General features: G+C 43.5%; 1 protein-coding gene across 1 annotated transcript; it reads right to left on the bottom strand.

The window, feature by feature from the left end:
• Window positions 1-2858: 2858 nt before the first annotated feature.
• WEE2 (WEE2 oocyte meiosis inhibiting kinase) lies at window positions 2859-23624 on the bottom strand. The gene is made up of 11 exons (XM_054563921.1): window positions 23301-23624; window positions 18494-18690; window positions 16750-16801; window positions 14654-14826; window positions 13381-13502; window positions 8089-8235; window positions 7305-7412; window positions 7097-7182; window positions 6331-6501; window positions 4581-4723; window positions 2859-3012 (listed from the first exon to the last, which is right to left on the bottom strand). Exons 1-11 carry the CDS (start codon window positions 23622-23624, stop codon window positions 2859-2861), a joined length of 1677 nt encoding a protein of 558 aa, XP_054419896.1.
• Window positions 23625-24874: the final 1250 nt, after the last annotated feature.

The raw sequence follows: 24874 nt of genomic DNA, 5'->3' as shown, positions 1-24874 counted from the left end.
GGTGCTAATGGCTGTGTCTTCCAGACACAGGAAAAGGAAATGTACTCTGACGTTTCAAAGGTACGTTATCCTAGTCGCATAGGAACAATAGAGAGAGCTCACTTAAAGACTGATCTTTGCTAATGGCCTCAGAGGCCCAGGGAAGAATTTGTGATCAGACCATCCTGTGGGGTCACTTTGGGTCACAGAGCTTGTCAGGCCTGCTGTGTGCCCCCACCCCCCACCGCCCCGCCACCTGCTTTCACCAGGCTTGTTGGTTTTATTGCACAGTCCCCTTTTCATTCGCAGTGTATTTTTAGCTGCTTAGCTCCATTTTATTTCCACCTTCACAATGTTTAGTTCCTGAAACACCATTGTTAACCAATAAAGATTTGAGTCTGTAAAACAAATTAGAAGTTTATTTGGAGTATTGAAGGATTCAGATCCAAACGAGGAAGATTCAGGAAGCAACCCAGCTGCACTCTGGAGAGAAGAACAAAGGCAGGCAGGGTGTATAAAGGAAAAACCCAGGAAATGTCATTCTTTCAAGCAAGTGAAGGATTGCTGGCTAGCTTAACAAGGATTGGTTGATTCCGGTATGCAAATGAGGGGATGAAAGTACAGGGAAGGAAGGTCCATAAAAGTCCAGGTAGCAGCAGTTGTTCCAGGATGTTTATGGCTGGGCCTTGAGCTGAGCTTAACAGCAGGTTTAGCAACTTAATAGCAGCTCTGACAACTGTGGCACAAGGTGTACCTCACTTCCTTAATAGCCTCCTGACTATTTTAAGGGACTCCTTTAGCAGTGTTTATTCCATTTTATTATACTGCCTTTAGACCTTGTACGAGTACTAATCATTCTACATTACACCCACTAAATCACTACCATCAGTGCCTTTCAGTGATTTCCTATTTTAAAATCCTCCTACTTGCGATGTTGAGTGAAATGAAAAACGAAATTTGTCTTTTCCTTCAAAGACGATATTCCCCCTAAGCTCCTAGTTTCTGTTAATGGTACCAAGATTCTCCCAGGCTTGAACTTTGAAATTATCTTTAAAACTTCTCCCTGATCACCTACATCTACCCATCCATATCCAATCATTTGGTCCTAAAATTTCTTTCTTCATTATACCACTAATCTCTCCCTCTTTCTTTGTATTCACAAGTACTTTAGGGTGAGAAGCAGGTAAAAGGTTGGTTTAAAAACAACAACAACAGAAAGTACCATGCAAGTTGAAAATAGACCCAGTCTCTTCTACACCCAGCAGTGTCTGTGCAGCTACCTGCTTTTTTGATGACTTCCTGCCCCGTGGAGACCAGCAAAAGAGAGAGGGAGAGAAATCAATAGTCTGACACTACGTGTATTTAGGTGTCATGGTAGGAACAAGGTAGAGAAGACATTACAGTCCCTAATAGTAGTAATTGTCATTGGCTGAGAAGACAAGTATAAGCAAAAAATTCTAGTCTATACATTGCATACTCTTAATCTACCTGTCTGTAAATCACAAATTGTGGTTGACCTTGTACTGTACTGCAAAGGATACAGCTGGGTTGGGAGAGGCAAGAGATAAATTAACTCCATTTTAAAATCTTGGATAAAGATTGGTTTTAAAAAATGACAATGGACCATACAGAACACTATACCTCTCCTTAATTGGATGGAAAGAATTGCTACTCTAAGACAAAAGAAAAAAAATATGATGGTTTATTCAATTAAAAAATCAGGGAAAAGAAGAAAATAAGGCAGAAAAAAACCCTTAGAAACCATTTATAGACTACCTTTATTAATGTGATATAATTATCAAATGCCTTAATCACCAACATTGTTTTATATCACAGACTGGCCATTATAAGCTTTTGGCCTGTGAGGCTGGACCACGAAGCCAAGGTCCATTATTAGAAGCCTACTGAATTCTCTCACCCATCTACTCATGAAATGGTTTCCAACATAAGTTTCCCATTTTTTGTTAGTTACATATTACAAACAAGAGTGCTTTACCCGTATTTGGCTTTGGACAAGATAAAAACCTTTATTTACAAATATTCTATTCCTTTAAAAATATATACAGAGAAAAGGATTTTGATAAAATGTGATAGAAATCACTGGAAACGAAGCCAAATTTTGATAAAATCAAGGAGAAATTGGTGTCATGCAAAAAAATCAAAACCAGTCATAACAGTTACAAGAGGATCCAGGCAAACAGACTGGGGAAGAACAATCACATCGAGTTTCCCTCATCCCCTCTACCCAGTAATTTCATCCCGTCAAATTACTCAGCTCAGAAATTTCAAATTACATACAGTCTTATTTTTACTCACCTCAAGGAATGGTGAAGTCATTTATATTTAATAAATACAATATTAGAGAGAGAGAGATTGTCTCCATTCAGAGAATACAGAAGGAAAAATAAGGTGGCTGAGAATTCATATAACCTAGGAAACATTTGTTGAAATCCAGGTGCATTTTCTTGTAAGCTGATATCTCAACTCAAAACAAGGTTGTATTTTCTTCTACATTCAGGGCGAGTCCCTGGGATCCTTCCTAGGTAATTAATTAACTAGAGCAACATCTTAGTCCATAGGCTGCAGCGAGGGCTGATTCCTCCTCTTCCATCAGTTCAGAAGCCCACGCTTTCCCCTTGTGCCCAATGAATATAAGAAATGAATTATGCAAGGGTGGTGTTAGGAATATAATGATAGAGAAGATTATTGTACCTGAGACCATTGCGATAGGAGGCCTCAATAGCTTTAGGATCTTGGCTATAAGTGCTAAATTAGGAATACTTTTGACATCTTTGGGCATTCAAGTTGGTTAATCTTTCCATCTACAAGAGGAAGTTCAGCACGGTCAGTATTTACTGTGGGTTGGAGTGAAGTGAGCTCTATGGGGAAGAATTCCCGTAGGTGAAGCTTGAAGACTTTGCGCTCTTTCCTCCCACCAGGCGCTTGGTGCTTGACCCTGTGGGGGTCCCCAAGTCCACAGGGTCACTATGGCCTTCCTGGGGGAACAGGGCCTGCTGGGCTTCCCTCAGCTCCCTGGCAATGAAAGAGGAAAAACATGTTACTCCGTCCTAAATTAGAGATATTTATGATCAACAATAACATACACATAGATATTTCTTTTTTTACTTCAGTATTTATAGAAGCAAGCCTGAGCTGTTCACAAAATAGAAAACCCGCTCCTGTGGTTGTCTTAGGAAATGGCCAGTGCACAGGTAATTGTCGCAATACACACCTGGTTTGTTTCCTAAATGCTATTGATGGGGGCATAAATGGTCTTTAAAATTAAAAAAAAAAGTTGGGGGGGAATAACTCTACAGGCTGTATTTGAAAGCAGGGCCTCACAGCCCATGGGCCACACCTGGCCAGCCACCTGCTTTTGTTAATGAAGTCTTATCAGAAAACTTAGCCATACACATTCATTTATGTTGCCGATGGCTGCTTTCGCATTACTGCAGCCGAGATGAGCCGGGGCAGCAAAGATCAAAAAGCCCACAAGGTGTAAAATATGTACTGTCTAGCTCTCTATGGGAAAGCTTGCCACCCCTGGTCTAGACAATTTCAAGAAGGCATCTGCCCCTTCTCTATTACTGGAGTTCATTGCTGGTAATTGCTGATAACAGTCACCTGTGCGCGTATAGCTGGCTTCACAGAATGTACACAGCACACCTGAAGGAAAACTCACATTCCTGGAGGTGGGGGAGAGAAGGGAGGAGAAAGAGAGAGAGAGAGTGTGTGTGTGTGTGTCTTTTGTTTATTAACTAGGAAAATGGAATCCAGAACTAGAGCAAAAAGATTAAGTTGCATATTAGGAAGAGTTACCTGACTACAAGCTTAGAGTCTCCACAAGTCATTGCCAAGAAATCATTTTGGGGCCTTTTCAAGTTAATGATTCTAAGAAGAATTGTGTATCCAACAATTGGACTTCTAAGTTTATTTTACACATGAACCATTTTTCATCTTTTATATTTTCAGTAGGGTACAGTGAATAGAATAATCACTTTAAAACTCCTTCAGCACTCTGCTCAAACACCACTGTCTGACCTTTATACCAGCCCCACCCCATCTAATTAATAGATCAAACAGATCCTTTGTTTCATGAAGGAATAGATCAATGAATGAATGCACACATGCATACAAGCTAATATGAATAAGTAACCAGACTGCTTCTTTTCATTTTGAAAAGTACCTCTTCCAAACCAAAACATGTTTGGAAGGGCATGTACCAACAGGGAATATCCGCCTGCCCCTGAAATTTAATGGAATGCTAAAATCGGTCTCTTCCTGCCTTAACCAGGGTTCCCTTGCATTGGGAGGTCATCCACCAGTTTCTTGAACACCTGTTGTCACTCAGCATCCTCCTAAGTTTTCTTTACCAGTTGTATTCCCCACTCTGCTTCCTTTGTGTTACTGAACTTTCTCTCAGTCACGGAGCCTCCAGCCCCATGCTGCAGAGGGCCTCCCGCTGCTCATCTCTTTCTGGGCAGACACCTATGCGTTATAACGTTGGGCTCTCCTTGAATCCATAGAGAAGGTACACCAGTCATATCAGTACGAGTAGTACACAGATAGGTTCTTTCCCAACTACAGTATCCAACGTCTACCTTTCCAGTTTGGCTGTCTTCATCCTTTCCAAGGTAAGCTGCTGCTGGAGCTCTTCTGCCTTCCCCAGGGAGGGACGGAGAACGGGGCTTCTAGCCAGAGCTGCTGCGGAGGGCCTCTCCCGCGGGTCAGGGTGGATCATACTCTGATGACCGAAGGAAATAGAAGCTTCACTGTGGAGGAAATCTCCCCACCCAGGCCAACTCCGAGCCAGCTTCTGCTGGTGGATTTGGTGAAACTCTGCTTCTCCTTTGTGCGGAGGGAAGAAACAGATGAAAACTTAGCTCCGCCTGGGACAGGCTATCGACCCCATCTGGTAGCATCGGTCATCGGGACCTCGGACTTCGCTTTAAGTATCGTGGTTTAGAGCTAGTTGGATGATTAACTTGGCCTGATGCCTTAATTTTAAACAAGAAGAAATGGGCCCTGAAATAAAAAGTGATTTGTCTAAGTCGTTGATGGGACCAAGACTAAAATCCAGGTTGCCCAGCTCCTCGTTCGGTTTACTTGCTACCACAGCATGCTCCTTTTTCACTTAAAATTATTTAAGGATACCGCACCATGACAATATTCCTACAGCACTTTTCTTCAGGGTGGGGGTCTGTAACCTAAAAAGACTTAACTACAGTAGAAAATACCTAATTATATACAGCAATTAGCAGTGTCATATAATGAAGAAAACACTGAACTTTCCATTTAGGGACCAATGTTTAGAGCCAACTCCACCATTTACTATGTAGTCTTGAGCAAGTCACTTGACTGCTGAAACTCGGCTTCCCTTCCCTGATATTTGGGACAGCAATATTCACCTTCAGACTGTCATGAGAATGAAATGAATTAACTTATGTGTATCACCTAGAACAGGGCCAGAATTGAAGTGCTCAGTAATTACCTACTCAATTGGAGGGCAATTTACACATAAAAATAGGTGATTACATTATGAACAAAGACCACTGTGAGGAAGGGTTTGCCTCCTTCTTTCAGGAAAGCAGAAGTGAGGACAGACAAGTTTGTAACTAAATTTGAAGTTTTCAGGTAGACTGTGAAACTCAAATTTAATCTCCAAGAGGATAGATATTTCTAAGGCCGTTTTAGGGATCCTAACAGATCCTGTTCCTTAAGCCCTAAAGTAAGTCTTAAATATTCAGTTTGTTCTCTTAGTATAATTCTAAGCTTCTTGACAGTGTAGATTTTTTTTCGCCCTCTATGTTTCAATGTAATACTTCCCTTTCCTTGTCCCTACACATACTTAGATATCACTGAGTACAAGGAACACATAGATTCCCAAGTTGACGTTACCATTTTTCTGTTAATGTCAAAACTCATGGGGTTTTTTTTAGTAATCATGTCACTGTTACTATTGACAATGGTTAAAACCCCGAAATAGGAGCAAAAGACAAGGTCTGATTTTGGAATTAATCAGTTATCAAAGGTGGAATACAAGTCAAGAAACTGCTGTGAGCATTGGTTTTCTCAACTGTCCACCTCACAGGCTTGTTCAGAAAGACAAATGAAAAAAATGTGACCAGATTGTTTAAACCGCTACATACAAGATCTTTACGACAGTCTCTAAATGTCCTTGAGCAGCCCTCAGTCCATCCTCTGTCTCTGCTATCTTCCTGGTCGGGAGCCCCTTTTCCTTCTGTCAGAGATACTTTCAATATCTTCAGTTCCCTTCCCCCACCTGCTTGCCCTTACATATTTTTAAAAAATAGATATTTCCTCTTCTCTTCGTTTCACGAGAGATAGCACCTTGAGCAGACTGTGAAATCCTTCTGAGAGCCCCTGAGGAATGTGTGGAAGGTTGCCCTTGCGGATATGATGCCACACGGCCCCGTTGCTGGGCAAGGACTCTGCTCCCGCGGCCACCGCAATTGTCAGTCCCAAGGCAAATATGTCTCCTTTGGGGAGATGCTGATAATCCTTCAAAACAGAAGACAGGAAGGCCAGCTGAAGTGAGTCTAGACTAAAAGACGCTTGGTAAGAAAGGTTCATTTGGTTGCGTGTGAGCTTGAGCAGACACAATGGGCAAGGTCACATCCGCTGTGGTGAATGGTTCACTTCTAGGAAGATAGAGGACAGAGGACAGCCCACCCCATTGACACCACTGGGCCAGGCCTGACTCCACAGCCACCCTAGAAGGTGGGCAATGGCTAAAGGCCTTTTCAAGGACCAGAGCTGGTACGCTATGGAAAGGATAAGTAGCATGGTAAAGATGGGTTGGGCCAATGAAGTGTTCCTCCCTGCTGGGCAATCCAGGAGTTCTGGAATTCTAAGGAATACTGGAAACATACAGAAGCTTTACAAAGAACAGTGCAAATATTGATCAACCCATGAATGAGCCAGCTTTCCTCATACCATTGGGGGAACATTTCTCTCCTATCTTTGGTCTCCATTCTAAATAGGAAAAGGGATGATATGAGTTTAAATTATACATACACACTTCTCTTTTTTTTTTCATTTGAGACTCAAAAGGTTCAGTGGGTTATGAAATAGCCTCCATTTCCCTAATCTATACCTCTTGCAAAATCTCTTTAGCCAGGAAGTGAATATCTCCCTCTTCCACTTTGGGTTTGCTTATTGATGTTGCAAGACCCAAGTCTCCTGAAAAAGAAAGAAATAGAGTCCTTTAAAAGCATGGCTTTCTTACAACAGAACTAGATGGAGTCATCAGTATAAATTTTATAGGATAATAGAATGCAGGTCAGGATACAAGGCAGACTCACCAATTTTGTATATCACATTAGCAGAGAGATACCAATCAGTGTCATTTTCGAGCTCCTCTTGGACTTCAAGAGAGTCACTCTGCATCTGATGGCAAATGAAGATGTTACCTGCAAAAACACAGAACTGACGTAAATAACAATTCCTAAGATTTTTTCACCCCAAAGGCTTTTCTGGATTTTCCATTACGACCACCCTCATCTCTTCCTCTCTTGTGCCACTGTAACAACAGTACAAGGTTCCCTTCTTCCCTCTCACACTACTTATGAACAGCTTGCTCAGTGACTGATGATGTAATATCTGGCTAAGAGAAACTGATATCAAACATAACCCTATCCTCTGAAGAGGCTGGTGGCCTTAAATCAAAGAAATAAGGGGGGAAAAACACCACAATACAGTAACAACATTTCCTTGAGCTTCGCATTGATGAGGGCCAAAACCATTCATTTCTGCCCACTTCAATCTGTGTGGATTAGAAATGGTATATAGCACTAGCAAACACAGGATGTAACCAATATGCTATGGACCTATGTAGTAAATTAAATACTTATTTTTGTACCTCAGTTTCACTATCTGGAAAAGAGTCTTTTCTTCCTCTGGCCCCTGGGCCCAGGGAGAAAATGGTGAAAGCCATTTGACTGCATTTGTTTAGGGGAAACTAGTGAAAGGAAAGGATTCCGCCAGCAAGCAGCGTCTTTGACATTGGATAGACACACAGGCACAGAATCTGACCAGAGAGCGCGAGAACTAAATACGGCCGGAGGGGGCGTGGGGAGCCGTACTGACTCGGTTTGATGTCCATGTGCACCATGCCGGAGCTGTGGATGTACTTAAGCCCCAGGGAAATCTGGAGAAGGATGTCCTTGAGTTTTGGCTCTTCAAAGTGATTGCCAGATCTCGTTTTCTCAGATATCGCAGCCTGCAGGCTCCCACCTAGGAAAGAACAACCAAGGGCAGCCCCACAGAATGAGAGAAAAGGTATGAATCTTACGGATGAAAGCACAGTAGGTAATCGATAAATTTCCTGTGAATGAGCTCCATCCAGCAGGCCTAGATTACTCCAATGTCAACACAAAACATAATACTATCTCCCCCTGTCTACACCCCAGGTGTGTTAGAAAGAAGGATTACACGGCAGCTAAAGAGGGAAAAAAGATGCCATGTCCCAGATCTCCAATATGTGGCCCTCTTGCTTTGAGTATACATCAGCTAACATTTGTCAAGTTCCACCTCAACATTAACCAGAAGGCCAATCAGGGAAGGAAGGGAGGACAAGAAACGAGGCACTGGCTACTCTGCTACCTTACAGGTATTTTGGACTCATCCTTTATTTAGAGCCACAGAGCAACATCTCAACATGGGTTACCCATAGCTACAGACAAGACAAGGTAGAAGGGCATGCTTTATTTTCCATGATTAGTCACACAGTTGCTATTGGTGTGATGATTAATTTCATGTCAGGGTCAATCTAGTAATTATAGCCCATTAGTAATTTTAATGTAGTTGATTATAAGTTTAATTCCATTAAAAATATATCATGAAATAGGAACATTTAAGGATTGCTGACTCAAGGAAAAAATAAAATGTCAATATATACCCAAATCCTATTTGAGTCACAGTCTTTTTACCCCAACTATAGACTCCTGATTTACCATTTTTATCAAGAATAACAATGTATTTTGTATTTCTATGAGGTATTAGAATGTGCCTGAGCCCTTTATTTCATTATTAGCATTTAATATTATGAAGTCCTCTGTCTCCCTGGCAGTTATAAAACTCATAGTTCTGCCCTTCTAGGGCATATCAGAATAGGATCTCAGATGGTAGTGGGATTTTTAAGGAAATCCACATTTAAGAGTATCCTATGAAAACCTGAATTTAAAGAGTGATCTGTCATGTTTAAATAATTACGTTCAGAAAGGAAAAGAACTCAGCCCCTTTCAGAAACACAGAGAGGGACTAAAGGTTTCCCACCCAAACCCCCATCCCCAGGAACCTTCTTACAGAAGAACTTATGTACTATACATCAATTAGAAAGGAAGAATAAGTAAAGAAAGGATGTGTTGGAGCTTGTTAAAAATGAAGCCACCTTGAGACTGAGTTTGCAGGTGGGACAGGAAGGGAGGGCTGCGCCCAGGCCCCGTCCCCTAGAACTCTCGTTTCTCTCCTGGCAAGGACGTCCCTTTAGGGCGGGGCCTGAACTGCATCTTCCCTTTCCCACGGTCTGGCACCCAAAAACTACTTTCTGAACTGAATGTCTACACTGGCAACGGAGGGAAGAGAAAGACTGAGTCACAGGTCCTGTAATTGGTATGGAAAGAAAGAAGCATCCTGGGAGTACTTAGAAGCCTTTTAATATGTTCTTTTAAACTAGAAGCAGAAATATTTCTAACCCCCTAAAGAACTGCAGGTACTTAGTAAGGGTAACTAGACCCGTGTGAGCAGGCCTTGTAAATACTTAAAAGCTCTGTAGGTAATATTAAAGTTAGTCAAGTAATAATTAAAAATGGTAGAAGCTACTGAAAAGTACCCATGTATGCTGTATGCAAAGGTATTTGATTATCCCTATTTTGTTACAGCTAAAGCTGATTGTCCATTTCTTGCAGAAGAGCATAATTAACTGTTCGTTACTAAATTGGATGTTTGAACAAGGAAGTATGTGTTTATAGGGGTAGCCACACTGAATGGACAGTAAACTTCACCCCTGCTAACCTCACCTAACTGCACTGGAGCCTCAGCTCCGTAACCCAGGCACCCCCTGGGGATGGCTGCTGGGTTGCCAGCTCTGTGCCCTGGAACGGAACGACCAGCCCTGGGCAGCTCTTCTCATACAATCTTCAGGAGATGAGTTGCTGAATTCTTCCTTTAGTTAAAATAAAGATACTTCCCTCCTTGGCCGGGGGCGGAGGGGAGGGGTGGACCTTAAGAAAAATACATCTATGTTGTCCTTACTGCTTATGAGGCCAACAGATACTACAACAAATAAGTAGTAATAAATAGCAAACGCAGACCAACAATTCAACAGAATATTTTGTTCATACACCTGTAGTCTCACAATCTTGGTTTTATGTTGCTACCTTCAACACAAGCTTATTTTTTCTGATGCTAAAGGGCTCCTTGTTTGGCAGAAAGTATAACCAATATTCATGGTGTTTCACAGGGGTCACTGGCTTCCGGATGTCACAGCACTCAGACAAAAGTGAGAACCGCCACCCTAGAGGAGCATGCTCTGCAAAACTTCAGTGACGGAGACGTCACTAGAAGATGCTACCTGTAGGGAGAGACTCATCATCCAATCCTGAATCAGGTAGAATCCCGGTGGTTGCCATTGAAAACTTCAGATTGCTAAGGCTGACCCCTCAGTGACTTGTAGGGGGTTGGGGGTGGGGAGGTAGGGAGGGAACATTTCATTGGTTCAGAGTTCTGAAGAAACAATAGGGGATTTCAGGTGATTGCTAGTCTTTAGTAGTTGTAATCTACTAATCTAAGTATTTAAATCTAAGTTACCTAAATCATCTTATTTATCGTCTGAGTTAAAGCCATAACTGTGTGTTCCAGCCTGACGCTATGGCAGGCTGGGGGTCCGGGCGAAGGGTGGGCATGAGGAGGGAAGGATGGGGGTAGGGGATGCGGGGGAGGGAAGGGAGGACAAGAAACGAGGCACTGGCTACTCTGCTACGTATTTGGAACTCATCCTTTATTTAGAGCCACAGAGCAACATCTCAACATGGGTTATCCATAGCTACAGACAAGACAAGGTAGAAGGGCATGCTTTATTTTCCATGATTAGTTCACAGTTGAGAGGTTCAATGTATGTGAACTACACTGGGATAAGTCAGAGTTACATTGTGATTGGTAAGTACTCAGTGAAGTTAGTGGACCACCCTGAAGAACAGACAGTGATTCCCCATCATCTGTCATCTCTAGTCCAAACCCACTGCCTGGCTTTCCATGCCCTCCCTGGCCTTCCCACCCTTTACCTTGCTGTGACTTCCTGCTGCGGGGTCCTCCTGTCCTATCGTGTCCCTGCTGCCTGCGAGGGCAGACCCATTGCCAGTTCCATCGTGCCCTTTGCCCGCAGGCTGTCCCCTTGACTGGACACCTCCCATCTCCTTCCGTAAACTCTTGTAAACCTTCTGCAAGGCCTCCTTCCTGTAGGAGGTTTTCTCAGGCCACTCTAATAACAACTATTTCTGACTTCTTACTATGTATCAGGTATTGTCACTGTGCTAGCATTGACATAGATGGTTGCTCATTGTCAAACGACTCCCCTTAAGTAGTGACTGCAGTCTCCCAACTCAGTGAGATTAAGGGACATCCCAGCAATCCTACAGCTAGTGTGCAGAAGAGCCGGACCTCAACCCCACGTCTGCCCAGCTTCGAAGCCCCGGCCCCTCCCACTTCTCCACAGTGCCTCTCGCAGACATTCATCTTCTCTGATCCATAGTTGTACCATCTGGCTTTGCCCCTAATTGTCTCTTGTGTAATCACTGTAACAGAGCAAGTAGAATAAAGCTCCTTGAAGATAAGGACTTACCTTATCTTACTCTACAGTATTTCTTACCAAGAGCTTAATACAGTGTCAAGACTGTAGAAGGTGTTGGAATGTTGAAAAGAGTTCCAAGATGAGTTATAATAGGAAAAATCTATTTCACTTTTTTGACATGCTGAAATCTTTACATTGCCCCAAATCAATCTTGTTTTGCTGTATTGATTTTTGTTGTTTGATACTTTCTTTGTTAGTAGCTAAAAGTCATAGAAATAAAACCAATATTCTTACAGAGGGAAAGAGGAAAGGAATAGGGAATCTTGGGCCATGATAAGGGAAATTAGGAAGAGGAGATGATAAGAAGTCTCAACTTTTCAATCCCCACTATAAAGATGGGGTCCATTTTTTTTTATCCCAAAGAGACTTAGAAAAGGGGGTTTGGGGTGAGCTTATTGAAGGAAAAACCCCACAAAGTTCACAGATAAGACTACAAAGAAACCAGGCTGTAAGGCAATAACAAGAAAATGCCAAATCATGATTTTGCAGGCTATATGTACCATTTTATAGGTTTCTAGCATTTCATACTGCTATTTACTTATCTACCTGTGTATTTAATAATTTACACAGTGATAAAGCTTTGTCACTGATCCTGGCACTCAAAAGCCAAGCTGGACACACATGCTCAGGGAGGACAGGCTGTACTATTAAAGAAACCCAGGGCAGGTGCGACTGGAAAGGGGGCGTGCCTGGGGAAGAGGGGCGCTGTTATCCGATGATATTACCACGCCGGGATATGGATCGCTACCCCTCTAATGATGGCCAGCTTCCATTCAATATGGGAGTACTTTTATACTTTACCACTGACCTTTCTGATGCGAAGTATCTCCGGGAACAACAACACATAGCCGCTGTTATGTCAGCCCCTTCATCATGGATTAGGAATACGTTAAACCAGAAGACCACTCTGTGACTTCAGAAGCCCAGAGGAAGTTCTGCTGGGTACCGTGTACATATGGTCCTGAAGGGCCTCAGAGAATGGCTCTGGAGTCCCCGACTTTCAGTCCCAGCCCCTCACCCCATGCCCTTACTCTGGTGAAAACACTAAAGCTCAAAGGAAAGCAGCCGCAGGAAACAGGATCAATCCCCAAACCCAGGAGTCCACTTGAAAAGTAATCAAAGTTGGCTGTGTAAACTTACCACTTCCTCCCCCCCCCCCCCCCCCCGCAAACGGTAGGGACTATGCCTGCACTTTTAGAATACCTAGCAAATGGTAAAAAGACTATTTACCATTCAAACACAGGGGGTCAACGTTCTCTCTCTGTGTTACGTAAAATGTGAAGGGAGTGATAGCTTCTATATATCAGCTACTCATCAACTTCAAGAGAAACATGGAAGAGCATAAACCTGAAATCTCTGTTCGACTCAGCTCATGTCCCCCAGCTCTCTGCTTCCAAGCAAAGCTGTGGAGCAGACATGTAGGTATGCCTCTGCCAAACCTGGCATAAACTACAAGGAAGAAGCAAAGACTTTTTTTTCTGAAGACTTAAAAGTTCACCTCCCTCTCCGTCGATATTAGTCTACATGCTTACCATTGCAGTATTCATTCTGAATGATTATGTGGTCGTTTTCTACCCAGGCAGAATAGTAACGTACCACATGGGGGTGATGACCAAGCACGGCGTGAGCATAAACTTCGCGCAAAGCCGAATTCCTGAGACAGAAAAGCATTGAGACAAATTAACGAAGGTAACATACAGGAAAGTGTTTTTAAAAGACAAGACATGAAGCATTATTAACAATGTCAGAACATTTATTGAATACTCACTGCTTGCTTACTATTTTATCTCTAATTTCTGTAACTACCAGTGAGATACGGTGGCAAGGACAAAGCCTTTAGAAAGTTCAGGGACTGGCCCAGAATCTTGGTCATCTTGGTACCAAAGTCCATGGTTTCTGACCAAACAAGGCATAAGTAAAGAGGAGACTTAGGTGGTGCCACCTCAACAGCAGATGCACCTTGGATCATTATTTCACTGGATCGTAATCAAAATACCTTGATGGGCTTCACAGGAAGGCCACCGTGGACTTGGCTGTGGATATTGTCGTGGGCCCTCCATCTTCTCTATGAAGGCCAGTCAGAGTCAAAATTAAATTTGGTCAATATGTAGTCATGAGGACAGTCTTGGAGAGAGAGATTTATTGTGGAATAGGAAATCCAACAGAAGAAAAGCAAAATATAGTACTTGGGAAGTTTCAGTATAAAAATGAAGAATTCCAAAATCTAAAATTTCAGATTCAGCTTAAGTATTATATCCCCACCGTTCATAAAAAGCTTTGACTGAGTCTGAAAATGTTTGTTTTACTTGTGAAAAGGAAGAACAATTACTTCTGGGGATGAAATTTAAATTTCTGTTAATTTTTTCTTGCTTGTCGTCCTTGAAACTTGGCTATTGAGTTCATTATTAGTATAAAATAGAAACGAACCAGGGAGTTAACAATAATGCCCTACTTGGCAATATTTCTGATGAATAAACAAACACTTTAAGATCATGCCATAAATCTATTAATTTTCAAAAAGCAGTAAGACCAGCAGTAAAAGCCACAGAAACCACACACCTGCGCATGCACATACACACCACAAAATGACCCGAAGTGATCCTGGCGTATTTTAGGAAATAACCCATCTCTGATCTGGAAAACTCAGAAAGGTTACAGATGTGAGACAACATACAAGGGAGGAGGTGGGGGGATTTTTAAAAGCAGCAAATGTTTTTAATAACAGTGCCATTATTTAAAATATTTTGACAAAAAAATCTTCCCAAATCCAAATTTGTGTTTCTTGCACATTTCAAAGGTACTCACTCGTTTGATAAGTCTGTAAAGGATTCTGTGGAGCGTTTTATTGCATAAACACATCCATCCAGCCTCTTAATGCACTTGTAGACTGTACCAAATTCCCCAACCCCAATTTTTTCTACCTCCATGAACTCTTTTTCATAGCGGGAAGTCATGTTGGTTTCTCGTAGAACACATCTCTGAAATATTTTAGGAAAAACAGTTAACATAATCCTTCCTAACAAATTGTGAGCAATAAAATTGAGCAATCTGGGGCAATCCATTGGATTCTGTTTGTATCAATATTCATGGTAGCAAGAACCTGCCCAATTGCTGGCTACCTTCTCTGTACTTTTATTTCCTGTCTGGTCATACTATTCGGATCTGTATGTTTGTAGAGGGGACACACCTACTGTCTGGTCATACTATTTCCTGTCTGGTCATACTATTCAGATCTGTATGTTTCTAGAGGGGACACACCTACTCACAGCCAGAGCTACTGACCTCCCCTGAAACACTGATAGGACCTGGGTCTGGGTAGAGCATGTTGGAAAAAAATAAAACAACCACCAACCTCCCTTTGACCCTAGTCTGCATATCTCACACTCTGGCTGCTAATGTTTTTATCTCAAGTTGAGTAAACAAACTGTACTTATGTTCAATTTGCTTCCTCAAAAATCTTAGCCTAGAAAACAATTGTCAAGTTGATTTTTTCAGATTATGTGCTCAGATATAGCAACCACTTCCCCTCCTGTGCAAGTAGCAACATCATTGATTGCCCAGCTGGTAAAGAACCCCAGGTAGACCAGTTTTCTCATCTGTAAGATGAGGTTCATAGCAACTAGTCCTCAGGGTTCTTTTAACTACTACTCAAGAAAGGGAGGGGGGTGTTACTTAGTACAACTCCAAGCACATAGTAAATTCTCAGTAAATAATGGCCCTAATTTTCATAAATTTATATGACTCTCAATCCAAGTTGATTTATAGCCACAGGTCAGCATTATCCCGATATCTCCATTAGCAAGAATTTCTTTTTTTAATCTAACTTTGAGTTTTAAAAATCTTACTCTCCCTAGCTCTTCATTTTCGACATCCAATACCAATCTTCACCAGCAAGATCTATACCTTCTGTTGCCCTTAGCCAGCCTCACGCTCTGGCTCCTCCATGTCTGGGTTCACTATAGCTACCAGCTCCCTCTCCGCCGCTGCTAACAGTAAGAATTGGGTTTGCAGAAGGGTGCTGCAGAATCAGACACACCTACCTGTTCCTACAGGATCCCAAACCTCTGATCAGAGGCCTCAAGGCCGTCTACCAGTCAACACCAACTACCTTCCCCTTCTATCTCCAACACCAAATGAGCCAGCTTACCGTCCACCTCCCTCCTCCCTCCGCAACCTCAGCCCCTCCCCTTCCCCTTTTGTGCACTGACTATTGAACTGCCTTCATGGTAAACAGCTTAATGGCGATGTAATATCCCGCTGACTTTAAACTGTAATTTACTTGGCCAATCCTATTTTTGGACATTTAGCCTTCCCCCGCCCCCTCTTTCATTTTATTTAGTTTTTTGCTATTACAGTTATGGCTGCAATAAAAGTTTCTGGTGGTGATGTTTGCAGTGTTGTTTTATTAGGTTAGATTATCAAATGAGAGATACTAGATCAAAGAGTGTGAAGATTATACAAATCAATACTGACATACTGAAGAACTAAAATTTTTACATATAAACCTCTGGCTCCATAGGGTTTTGTTGGGTTTTTTTTTTCCTGTTCTGTTTTTCTTTGTTGGGACCTTGGATATCTTGATTTTTCCTTCATTTATGTACCCCATGAGTACAGAATTCCGCCCAGATCAAAGACAGAAGCAGTAACCTTTAATATAAAAATACTCCAAGATAGTGATTCAGCAATATACCTATCAGACACTATCAGGTAAAGCAACAACTAGGTAGTAATATAGGCCCTGATGAGAGTCCAAATAAAGTCAGCCGCAGGGCACATTTGCTACAGTGCCTTGGGAGTGGGAAGAGTGAAGAAGGGGAGGAGGGAGGGAGGGAGAGGGAGAGAGGGAGGAGCGTGAGATGGCTGTTACTGCAGCTGGGCCTGAGAACAGAGAACATGCTCACCTTGGCAGGCAGCCCTTGCTCTGCCTTGCCTTCCCCTGGACCGGCCTCCTCACTTGAAAAAAAAAATATATCAATATACGATTAGCACTTACTGATCCTCGTACTATTCTGGGTTCTATATGAGTAGATGAGACAATTCCTTTGCATCTTCAGTTTATATTTGGGGACAGAGAAAACAGAAAATTTCAGTGTAAGAACCTAGGTGATGATAAGAACAAGACGTTAAGGGATACTGTAGACAGTGCCCAATTAATTATTTCAAGAGTAAAAGTCTTTCCCAAAAGAGAGGATTTTCAAGATTGAGTAGGATTCCAAGAATGAGTAGGAACCAGAGACAGGAGGGGTTTTAGGCAAATGGGATATCTACAGAGACCTGGGGGCAGGAAAGCCACAGAACACGCTGAAACTGCCGGTGGTCTTCACCGCCCCCTGGCACATTCGCCTTCCAACATCCGCCTCCCCCAGACCCAGGCTCTGTGTGAGGGAGGTCCATGGGTAAGCTGTTAGCATAGCAGAAGGAGCTCTAACCCAGGCTAAGATACGGCCAATTACTTCTCAATGAGCTGAAGTCTCTGACAAACACCCTTTGTGCAAGATTTTAATTTCTAGATCAGCCAAGCTATTGATTTTTCTTCTGGAGAAGGATGGGTACTATTGGCAAGTGGAGGGCATCACACCAGTGGAAATAAATGGATGCTTGACATTCGTGACTTAAATATATAACATTTCATTCTAAACTTCATGAAGTAACACAATAAATAAGAAAAATACCCTCTCAGAAGTACTAGGTGACGTTACCAAACTGTCACCAATTTCGTTGCCAGGAATTCAGATTAACGGTCTAGTCCAGCTAGCTTCAGTGAGAGGTGAAAACATTCATTCTGATGGTTTATAAATAACCCTAAACAGCTAAAACCAAGAGAATTCTTGGTAACAAGAGTGGGCGGTTTACTTGCGCTGGAGTCTGTTTACTTAAGATCCAGAAGGCAATGTCAAGAAAACCTATTCTGGGCCCAAGGCTTTTTAATATGTAGTCATTGATCCCAAAAGAAACAACTCAAGGTAACACATTAAATGCTCTGAAAATTTCAGATTGTTAGCAGTGCATTATTTTGCTGAGTTCATATCAGCACAAATGACTGGCTCATTTCAGAGGTGGTTCCATTCTATACAAAAGCAGCCTTGGAGAGACATAGTAAAGAAATGCCCCCAAGGAATACACACGATAGTGCCGTTGGCTTTCCATTTTTAGCACTTTTGAAAGCAACACTGTCTCCTTCTCTTCAGCCCATCTTCCATCACCTGCAGAGAAGTTCAAATCCTTGCCCCACAGCCCTCATCACCAGTCAGACAAGCCGGACTAGAAACAGAATATATTCTTTGAAGTGTGAACTACTTCTTCCCCAACTGCTGACCTTCTATTCACCAGAGGCGACCCCTTGAAGGCAATTCCATAGCCCATTAACTTCACAATGGAAGTCAGAGGTCTATTGCTTACTCAGCACTGCCCTTTAATAGAGAAGGCACCGTACAGCACAGCTCAGAATGGGAAGATGCTGGAGCCTCTGCGACAAAGCACAAAGCACGCGGGAACCAACGGTGACATTTCGGAAGGAGGGGCTATGGAACCCATGCCAATTGCACTCTAACAGGGTTCTTGTTCCTAATCTCACTTGAACACTCCCCCTTCCTCTCGACTGTCGTAAGGTCAGTTCTCGAAAGTCGCAGGCCACAGTATACTTACAGATCTCCTTGGGTTTTCCTCTTGCCTCTGGACTGAAGGACTTGCTTTCTATAGGACTCTGGGGTGAAGGGATTAATATTAACCAGAGCTGATGAGGTCATTTCACCTGTGAAGGAAGCAGGGGTGAGTCTGAAGTGCTTAGAGCCCCGGGAGGGCAGCTTCCCCATTGAAGCAATCGCGGGCTGGCTCAGCTGGCCCTGGGTGAGGAAGACAAAAGGCAAATCATGAAGGGGTTAAAAAAAAAGTTCCATCTCAGTTAGCTAGTAAATACTTGAAACAGTCATTGTTAAAAGGGGCCTTACAGATTATCCGGTTCAGTGTAAACTAGTCACTTCATAACTAGTCCTCTGATAAAAAGGCAGATTCCCAGTCTACCTCTTGATAGTCTGATCGTGGGCCCAACACAAGAATCTGTACTTTTTTATGCTCCCTGGTCTGTGCTGGGGCAGATCTGGCAGACAGCTTGGAAAACTGCCAAAGCCAGGCCAACCTGCAACTTTTTAAAGGTGACTTTTAAGCTTAGACAAACGAAAATGACTTTAGGAGACCTGGTTGTTATGTTCTTAGACTGTATACTCTTAACTTCCCCTCAGGTACCCATCAAAATATGTGCTTGGCGCCTGCTAAGTAGCTGATGCGGGGCTGGCTGCTGGGAGGGGAGCCCTGGTGGATTCCAGCTCTTCAGGGATGAACAGTCCATTAGGCAGTGGTTCATTGGTATTTCAGAAATAATCACTTTGTAAGGGAAAGATTCCATAGAGTAAACATGGAAGAAGAAATATCCAATTCCCCTTATCATGTCGACGCGAAATAAACTGGGGTAAAAAAAAACAAAACAAAAAAACAAAAAACACAAAAAAATACCTGAGAACAACACTCTAAACCCTTCTACTTTAAGGCTCTGCAGTGGCTGTAACTAAGATACCATGAAACAGAAAAACGTGCCGGATCTAGCACTACAAGCAGGTGACAGGAAGGAACACAGGCCTGAGACCTCACCAGAGCTAAACCACGAAGCAGAGGGGAGAGGTCAGAGACACAGAGCCCCGATGAGACAGCAGGGTGCTAGCACGACCTAAATGTCAGGGGCCCAAGGACAGGTCCCCAAGAGCACACGGCAGACACGGGGCCCTGATGTGCGTGAGGCTGTTTCTAAAAGATCCCTGCACTTCTCAGAGTCCCTGCCCGTGACTTGTAGGTGTAGAAGCAGAAGGTGGGTTACAATATGAGTCACTGCATGACGACATTTACACAAATGCAAAGAACATGAGGCTACGAAAAAAATGAGTATTAAATTTGGACATACTAAATGATTGCTACCGGCAGACACGAAGGAAGCTATAGAGCAAACATTATCTTTATCTTCATTTAAAAACACCTAACTTTTTTAATGAAGAAAAAGATATCGTTGCCGGAGTGAAGTTTACACAAGGGTTTTACATATGTCTACGTTCAGAGGATGACCAAGCTGGGGGTGACTGTCAGAGACAGCCATCAATGACAAACAATCTTCCTGTTCATGTATTATAGCGCCGAGTATCGGTTCACAAGAAGTACAACTGTATAATATTTCTCAGTTGTCCATGTGATTCAGGAAATGAATTTAGAATTAGAGTAAACCATTCCCTGAGAAATTTTTTTTTTTTCCTGATCATCACATGGAAAGTAAAACACATCTATCCTGTATGAAACAGGGAGGCGTCCTCACCTGGAGGCTGCACAGAGCTGTGGCTGCCACGCCTCAGGGACAACAAATAGGGTCTGGGCATTTTCACATAAATAGGGAAGGAAAAGCATTCATGTCTGTGCAGACGTTCTGAGAATCCCTAGTATGGAAATGTGATCGCTGATAGATTTTGTGATCTTCACTTAAAATTTAGGGAAAGACATTAGTTTTATTAATATGGGTTATATTGCCAGAATGGCAGAGTTATGAGTAATCCTTTTGAAACCTACATGAACGTAGTTTGGAATAAGATTTATGAGAGGAATTTCATAGAAGTAAAGGAGATTGGAAACTTCTGGAAAGATGACCAGGTTGAAAGTATAAATATGCTCCAGACAGGATAGCTAACTCCATAAGTAGCAGCTCTGTTATGGAGGGTTAAAAGAAAAAAGGGAAACTTGGGGAATAGCACCCTGACTTCTGAAATGGTGGGAGGAGGTGACAACCTCCCCCCATGGCCCAACACCACAGTGTCTTGGGACTGGGAAAAACGTGAAACGCCCAGCTGGTACCATTAGCCCCTGATGCTTGAATCCCCTCTACATATCTGCCAAGTGGTCATTTAGCCTTACTAAGGAGGGGCCTTACTGCCTCCTACGGAAGCTCTTCTGTCTCTGTCTCCATCCTGCTAGGAAGTCCTGATGGTGTCAGAACTCATTTCACATGATTTCTGGTCCTATCCCTTGGGCAAGGCTGAACTAAACAGCATTCCTTTCCTCAGCATCCTTGTCTTGGGCATAACGTCTCCAATTATCATTGCCCTGGCCTCTCTCCTCTGACCCTGATCCAAACCCTATTCTTCATAAAGTATGTACTTTCCCAGTTGAATTTCCAGTTTCCCTCCCAAACTCTCATCTCTTCCTGTCCTTCAAATCTGGGCATTATCCAAGACTCTTAGCTTGAACCGCTTCTCTTCTTGGTCAGGCCACATGAGCTTATCCATTCCCAAGTGCATATATAGATCTCCAATATATCGTTTTCCTGTACTCAGACACATTTATCCCATTATGTACACGGCCTCTTTGCTTTTGCCAAACCTGGGCTCCTCCTGGGCCACCCGTCTTGATTCAAGGTAACAAGCAAGAGGCCTGACTGCACCTCTCTTTCCCCCTCAACCCCTCCATCAAGGCGGTTACCAATTCCTAAACATCTCTCCATTTATCACTATTGTAATCCGGGCTCTTCTCCTTTCTCAGCAGATCTACCATGAACACCGCCCAACCTGCAGATCTCTCCTGCTCCATTCCAGCCTTCCTGTGAAGGTCGTGACTTTTCCACCACGCCTCTGCTCAAAACCATTTAATGCCCCTCTCAACATGTTTAGGATGAAATATTGACCTAGCTCCTGCCTACCGACTCAGGCCTCGCTGCCTGCCCCCTCTCCCTTACAGGCTCGTTGGCACACAGAGCAACACGCAGTTTTCCAGGGCAGCACGATCCATCTCTTCCGCGATTTGGTAGATGCTTTTCCCTTGACCTCAAGTTCTCCGTCCCTTCTTTGCCAGGTGAACTCCAACTCATTCTCTAAGACTTCCCTCAAACAGCGCTTCCTTTGGCAAGGCTTCTCTGATATCCTGAGACTTAATTCCCAACGCCTTCTCATCCTGGGTACCACTCCTCCAGCATAGCTGATTGGAACTTTAATGATTGTTTCAGGTGGTGTCTATCTCCATTTGGGGGGGGCACTTTTTGAAGGCAGCAGATGGGTGTTGCAGCAGAGGGTCAGCTAGCATGTCAAGGTGTTAAGTTTTTTAAACAAATGAATGAAATATACATACCATGTCTTATTTTCTTGCTTGTGTACTTTCGTTCAGTGCCACATTCTCTCAGCCCTCTCTCCTCCTACTCTCTCTGTGTCAAAGCCATACCAGCTCTCATTAACCTTCACACACTTCCTTCACCTTTATTCCTGTCCTGAGAAGCAGTCCACCCAGAGAACTCTGACCACTCTTGAAGCACCTATCACCTGGTGTCCGTAGACACATCTCGTCTCTCCCAGACTCTGTGTCTTATGCTCCTTGCCCACAGTGGATTCTCAAAAATTTCAGTGGGCGATTGATGGGTTTGGGGACCTTTGAAAAACCCACAGATGGACACATGAGCGTATTAGAGTGGTTTGTTTACAGCTCAGAAAAGAAGCTTAGTATTTCCTGTAGATGTGATGCCCATACTCAGCAGGCACTAAAGAGATCTGCAGACAGTGACTGTGCTGCCATCAGAGGCGCAGATGTTCCTATGATGATCTTAAGTACTTCAAGCTGAGCCAGCAGAAAGCCGAGCTCATACCAACGCTCAGGCCCGCACACGGCATACCAGTCCATTAGAGGCAACCCTGCCCCAGCCCTGGCTTTAATGACTCATATGAAAGGTGTAGCAGGAGACCAGCTGCGACAAGAATAAAGGAATATGCTAACTACTGGGGACCTTTACTGATGTGCAACCCTCAGCTTGTACAGAAGTGTCAACAGGTCACCTCTTCGCTCACATATAATAGAAGAGCCTGAACTTGACAAGGCCCAGGAGAGGAGGGGCCTTCCTTCTGGGAAGAGCAGCAGCAAGAAGACAGGACTATGTTCAAACAGAGAGTGGGAACATTCCAATATGAGGAAACATTAGTAAATAATCACATAAAAATAGAGCCAGTTGGCGTAATGGAAAGAATAGCCTAAGACCGAAAGATCAGGTTTCTAGGCCTGTCTCTGCCATTGGCCCAGCAGAAAGCCAGGTTATCAGCAGAGACCTTGAATTTCTCCTGTGCAGTGTGCGGGGCCTGGGCTCCGGATCTCAGTGTTCCTGCCAGTGCCGAAGCTCTTTAACGAGGAACTTTTTCCCCACCCAACATTCATTGGTGGCCTCCACCAAAGAGTCGCTGGCACCAGTGGTTTTGAGAAGACAAGTGGCAAAGCACTTAACTCTGTTTTCTGATAACTTTAAACTCTTCTTCATGTTCACCAATAAAAACATAATTGGCGATAAGTGCCTGGGAGGCAAATGCATCGTATACACAAAAAGGACCGAGTCCTTTTTCTCTATCAGCTGAACTGAAGGAACCTGGGTCCGTCTCCCCCACAACTTACTCACTTTGGGAGTGAAGGGACTCTCACAGGATAGCAGCTTGTACCTGTCATCGGGCTGGGCTGGTGTGGCAGGGCACGTGAGAGGTTCTGACACCAGGGTCCTCAAAGCAGGGTCTGGACTCATTTTGCCTCTGTCCTGAAATGTGAGTTCTCGAACTTCACTACAGGATGTCCTGGGAGGTGTAAACTTGGCCCCTGAGCCCGCAGCTTCAGGCTTCCCTGGGGTGTGGCTCTGGACTTCCCACAGTTCTTCATTCTCACTCTCATCTTCACAACAGGAGAAGTTTAATTTCTGCTTTAATTCTTTATTAATACTGTTGTCGTCCATCTCAGCCAGAGCTCTATGACCAGGCCAGAGGCCTGGCAGAGGGGAGCAGTGAGGAGGTGCAGGCGTAAGGAGGGGACCTGCAGCCAGCGAGGCCCAGGGCCCCAGGCCCGCTCGCCTTTCCCTCTGCCCTCCTACCGCAGCTGGGAGGTGCCCGGCGTTCTCCCCCTTAAGTACCACTTGCCTGGACGCTCACAGCTTGTCCTTATTTCCATTCTGATTAAAGAAAGCACCAGCAACTCTTTGAGCAGTTAAATCCAAGTTATATTAAAACTCTTCTAGATACGCACAGTCTCCCTGAACCCATGGGCTACAAAATGCTAGTGAGATAGTGGGTTCCTTTCATTTAGCATAGCTTTAAAAATACCAATTAGCCAATTTGGGAACAAACTCATTATTGAAAAGAAATTATTTTTGCTCTTTTACACTCACGATTTAGAAATCTCACCCTCTCCTCTCTTCCACTCCCCACCCTCCCAAAGGCTAAGAAAAGTTAATCAGAATTCAGCATTGTTTGGATGTAATAATGATCTTTAAACAGCCTCTAATACACCGAGGCTGGAGTTCATCATCCAGATAGAGACACACCTTAGATCTTTGCCAAACACACCTGCCTTAATTCAGCCGCCCTTGCCCCCAACTCACCCTGCCCGCCTCCAGGTATGGACAGTTGAGGCTTTTAAGGAATCGCAGAAATTTTCAAACTGACAAAAGAAAAACTAGAAAGATCAGTAACAAGCAGATAGGTATCGCCTGAAAACAGCAATTACTCTGGCCCCTGGTGCCTTATTGTGGAAAACGTGTTTCCTTACTGCTTGGGGACCTTTAGCGCTTGTGAGTCAGTTTCTTTCTCAGAGAGGCCCTCAGGGGAAGGGTTAAAAACTCTTTGAAGAAAAAACCACCCACCTGGTCACTTTATGAGAACTGCATGTGAAAGGCAGTCCATAAAAAAGGAAAATGATACAGCACGGCCCCTCCGTGCCCTCGGGATAGACTCAGGACTTACCAAATACTAGGGACTGTTTCTGTCATAAATGTGAGTCCAGAGAGAGGCCCTGAGGATGAGTTTGATCTTGATTGAAGCAAATTTAACTTCCCTTCTCTTGATAGTCTTTCCGTTTCTCTCTCTTCCCCAGTCCACCTGCCCACCTCCCACCCGTTCCCCATTCCCTACCTGCTTCCCCAGCCCTCCCTGCGGCCTGCTCTCCAGCCAGTAGCCAAAGGGATCCCGTTGTAAAGGACCCTGTCCTCAG

This window comes from Pteronotus mesoamericanus, unplaced genomic scaffold, assembly GCF_021234165.1.
Source record: "Pteronotus mesoamericanus isolate MK-2021 breed Mesoamerican mustached bat unplaced genomic scaffold, CSHL_Meso_final scaffold_85, whole genome shotgun sequence".
In the NCBI taxonomy this organism is placed as follows: Eukaryota; Metazoa; Chordata; class Mammalia; order Chiroptera; family Mormoopidae; genus Pteronotus; species Pteronotus mesoamericanus.
The sequence above is the reverse complement of the archived record's forward strand: the minus strand, read 5'-3'. Positions and strand labels throughout refer to the sequence as shown.

Bases quoted from the DNA above. Each gene is read 5' to 3' on its own strand.
- WEE2 (XM_054563921.1), bottom strand. From the start codon at position 23,624: ATGGACGACAACAGTATTAATAAAGAATTAAAGCAGAAATTAAACTTC. The intron at 18,691-23,300 runs GTGAGTAAGTTG...TTCCTCACCCAG, and splicing joins AGAGTCCCTTCACTCCCAAA to GGCCAGCTGAGCCAGCCCGC. The intron at 13,503-14,653 runs GTGAGTACCTTT...TTTCTGTCTCAG, and splicing joins TTTACAGACTTATCAAACGA to GAATTCGGCTTTGCGCGAAG.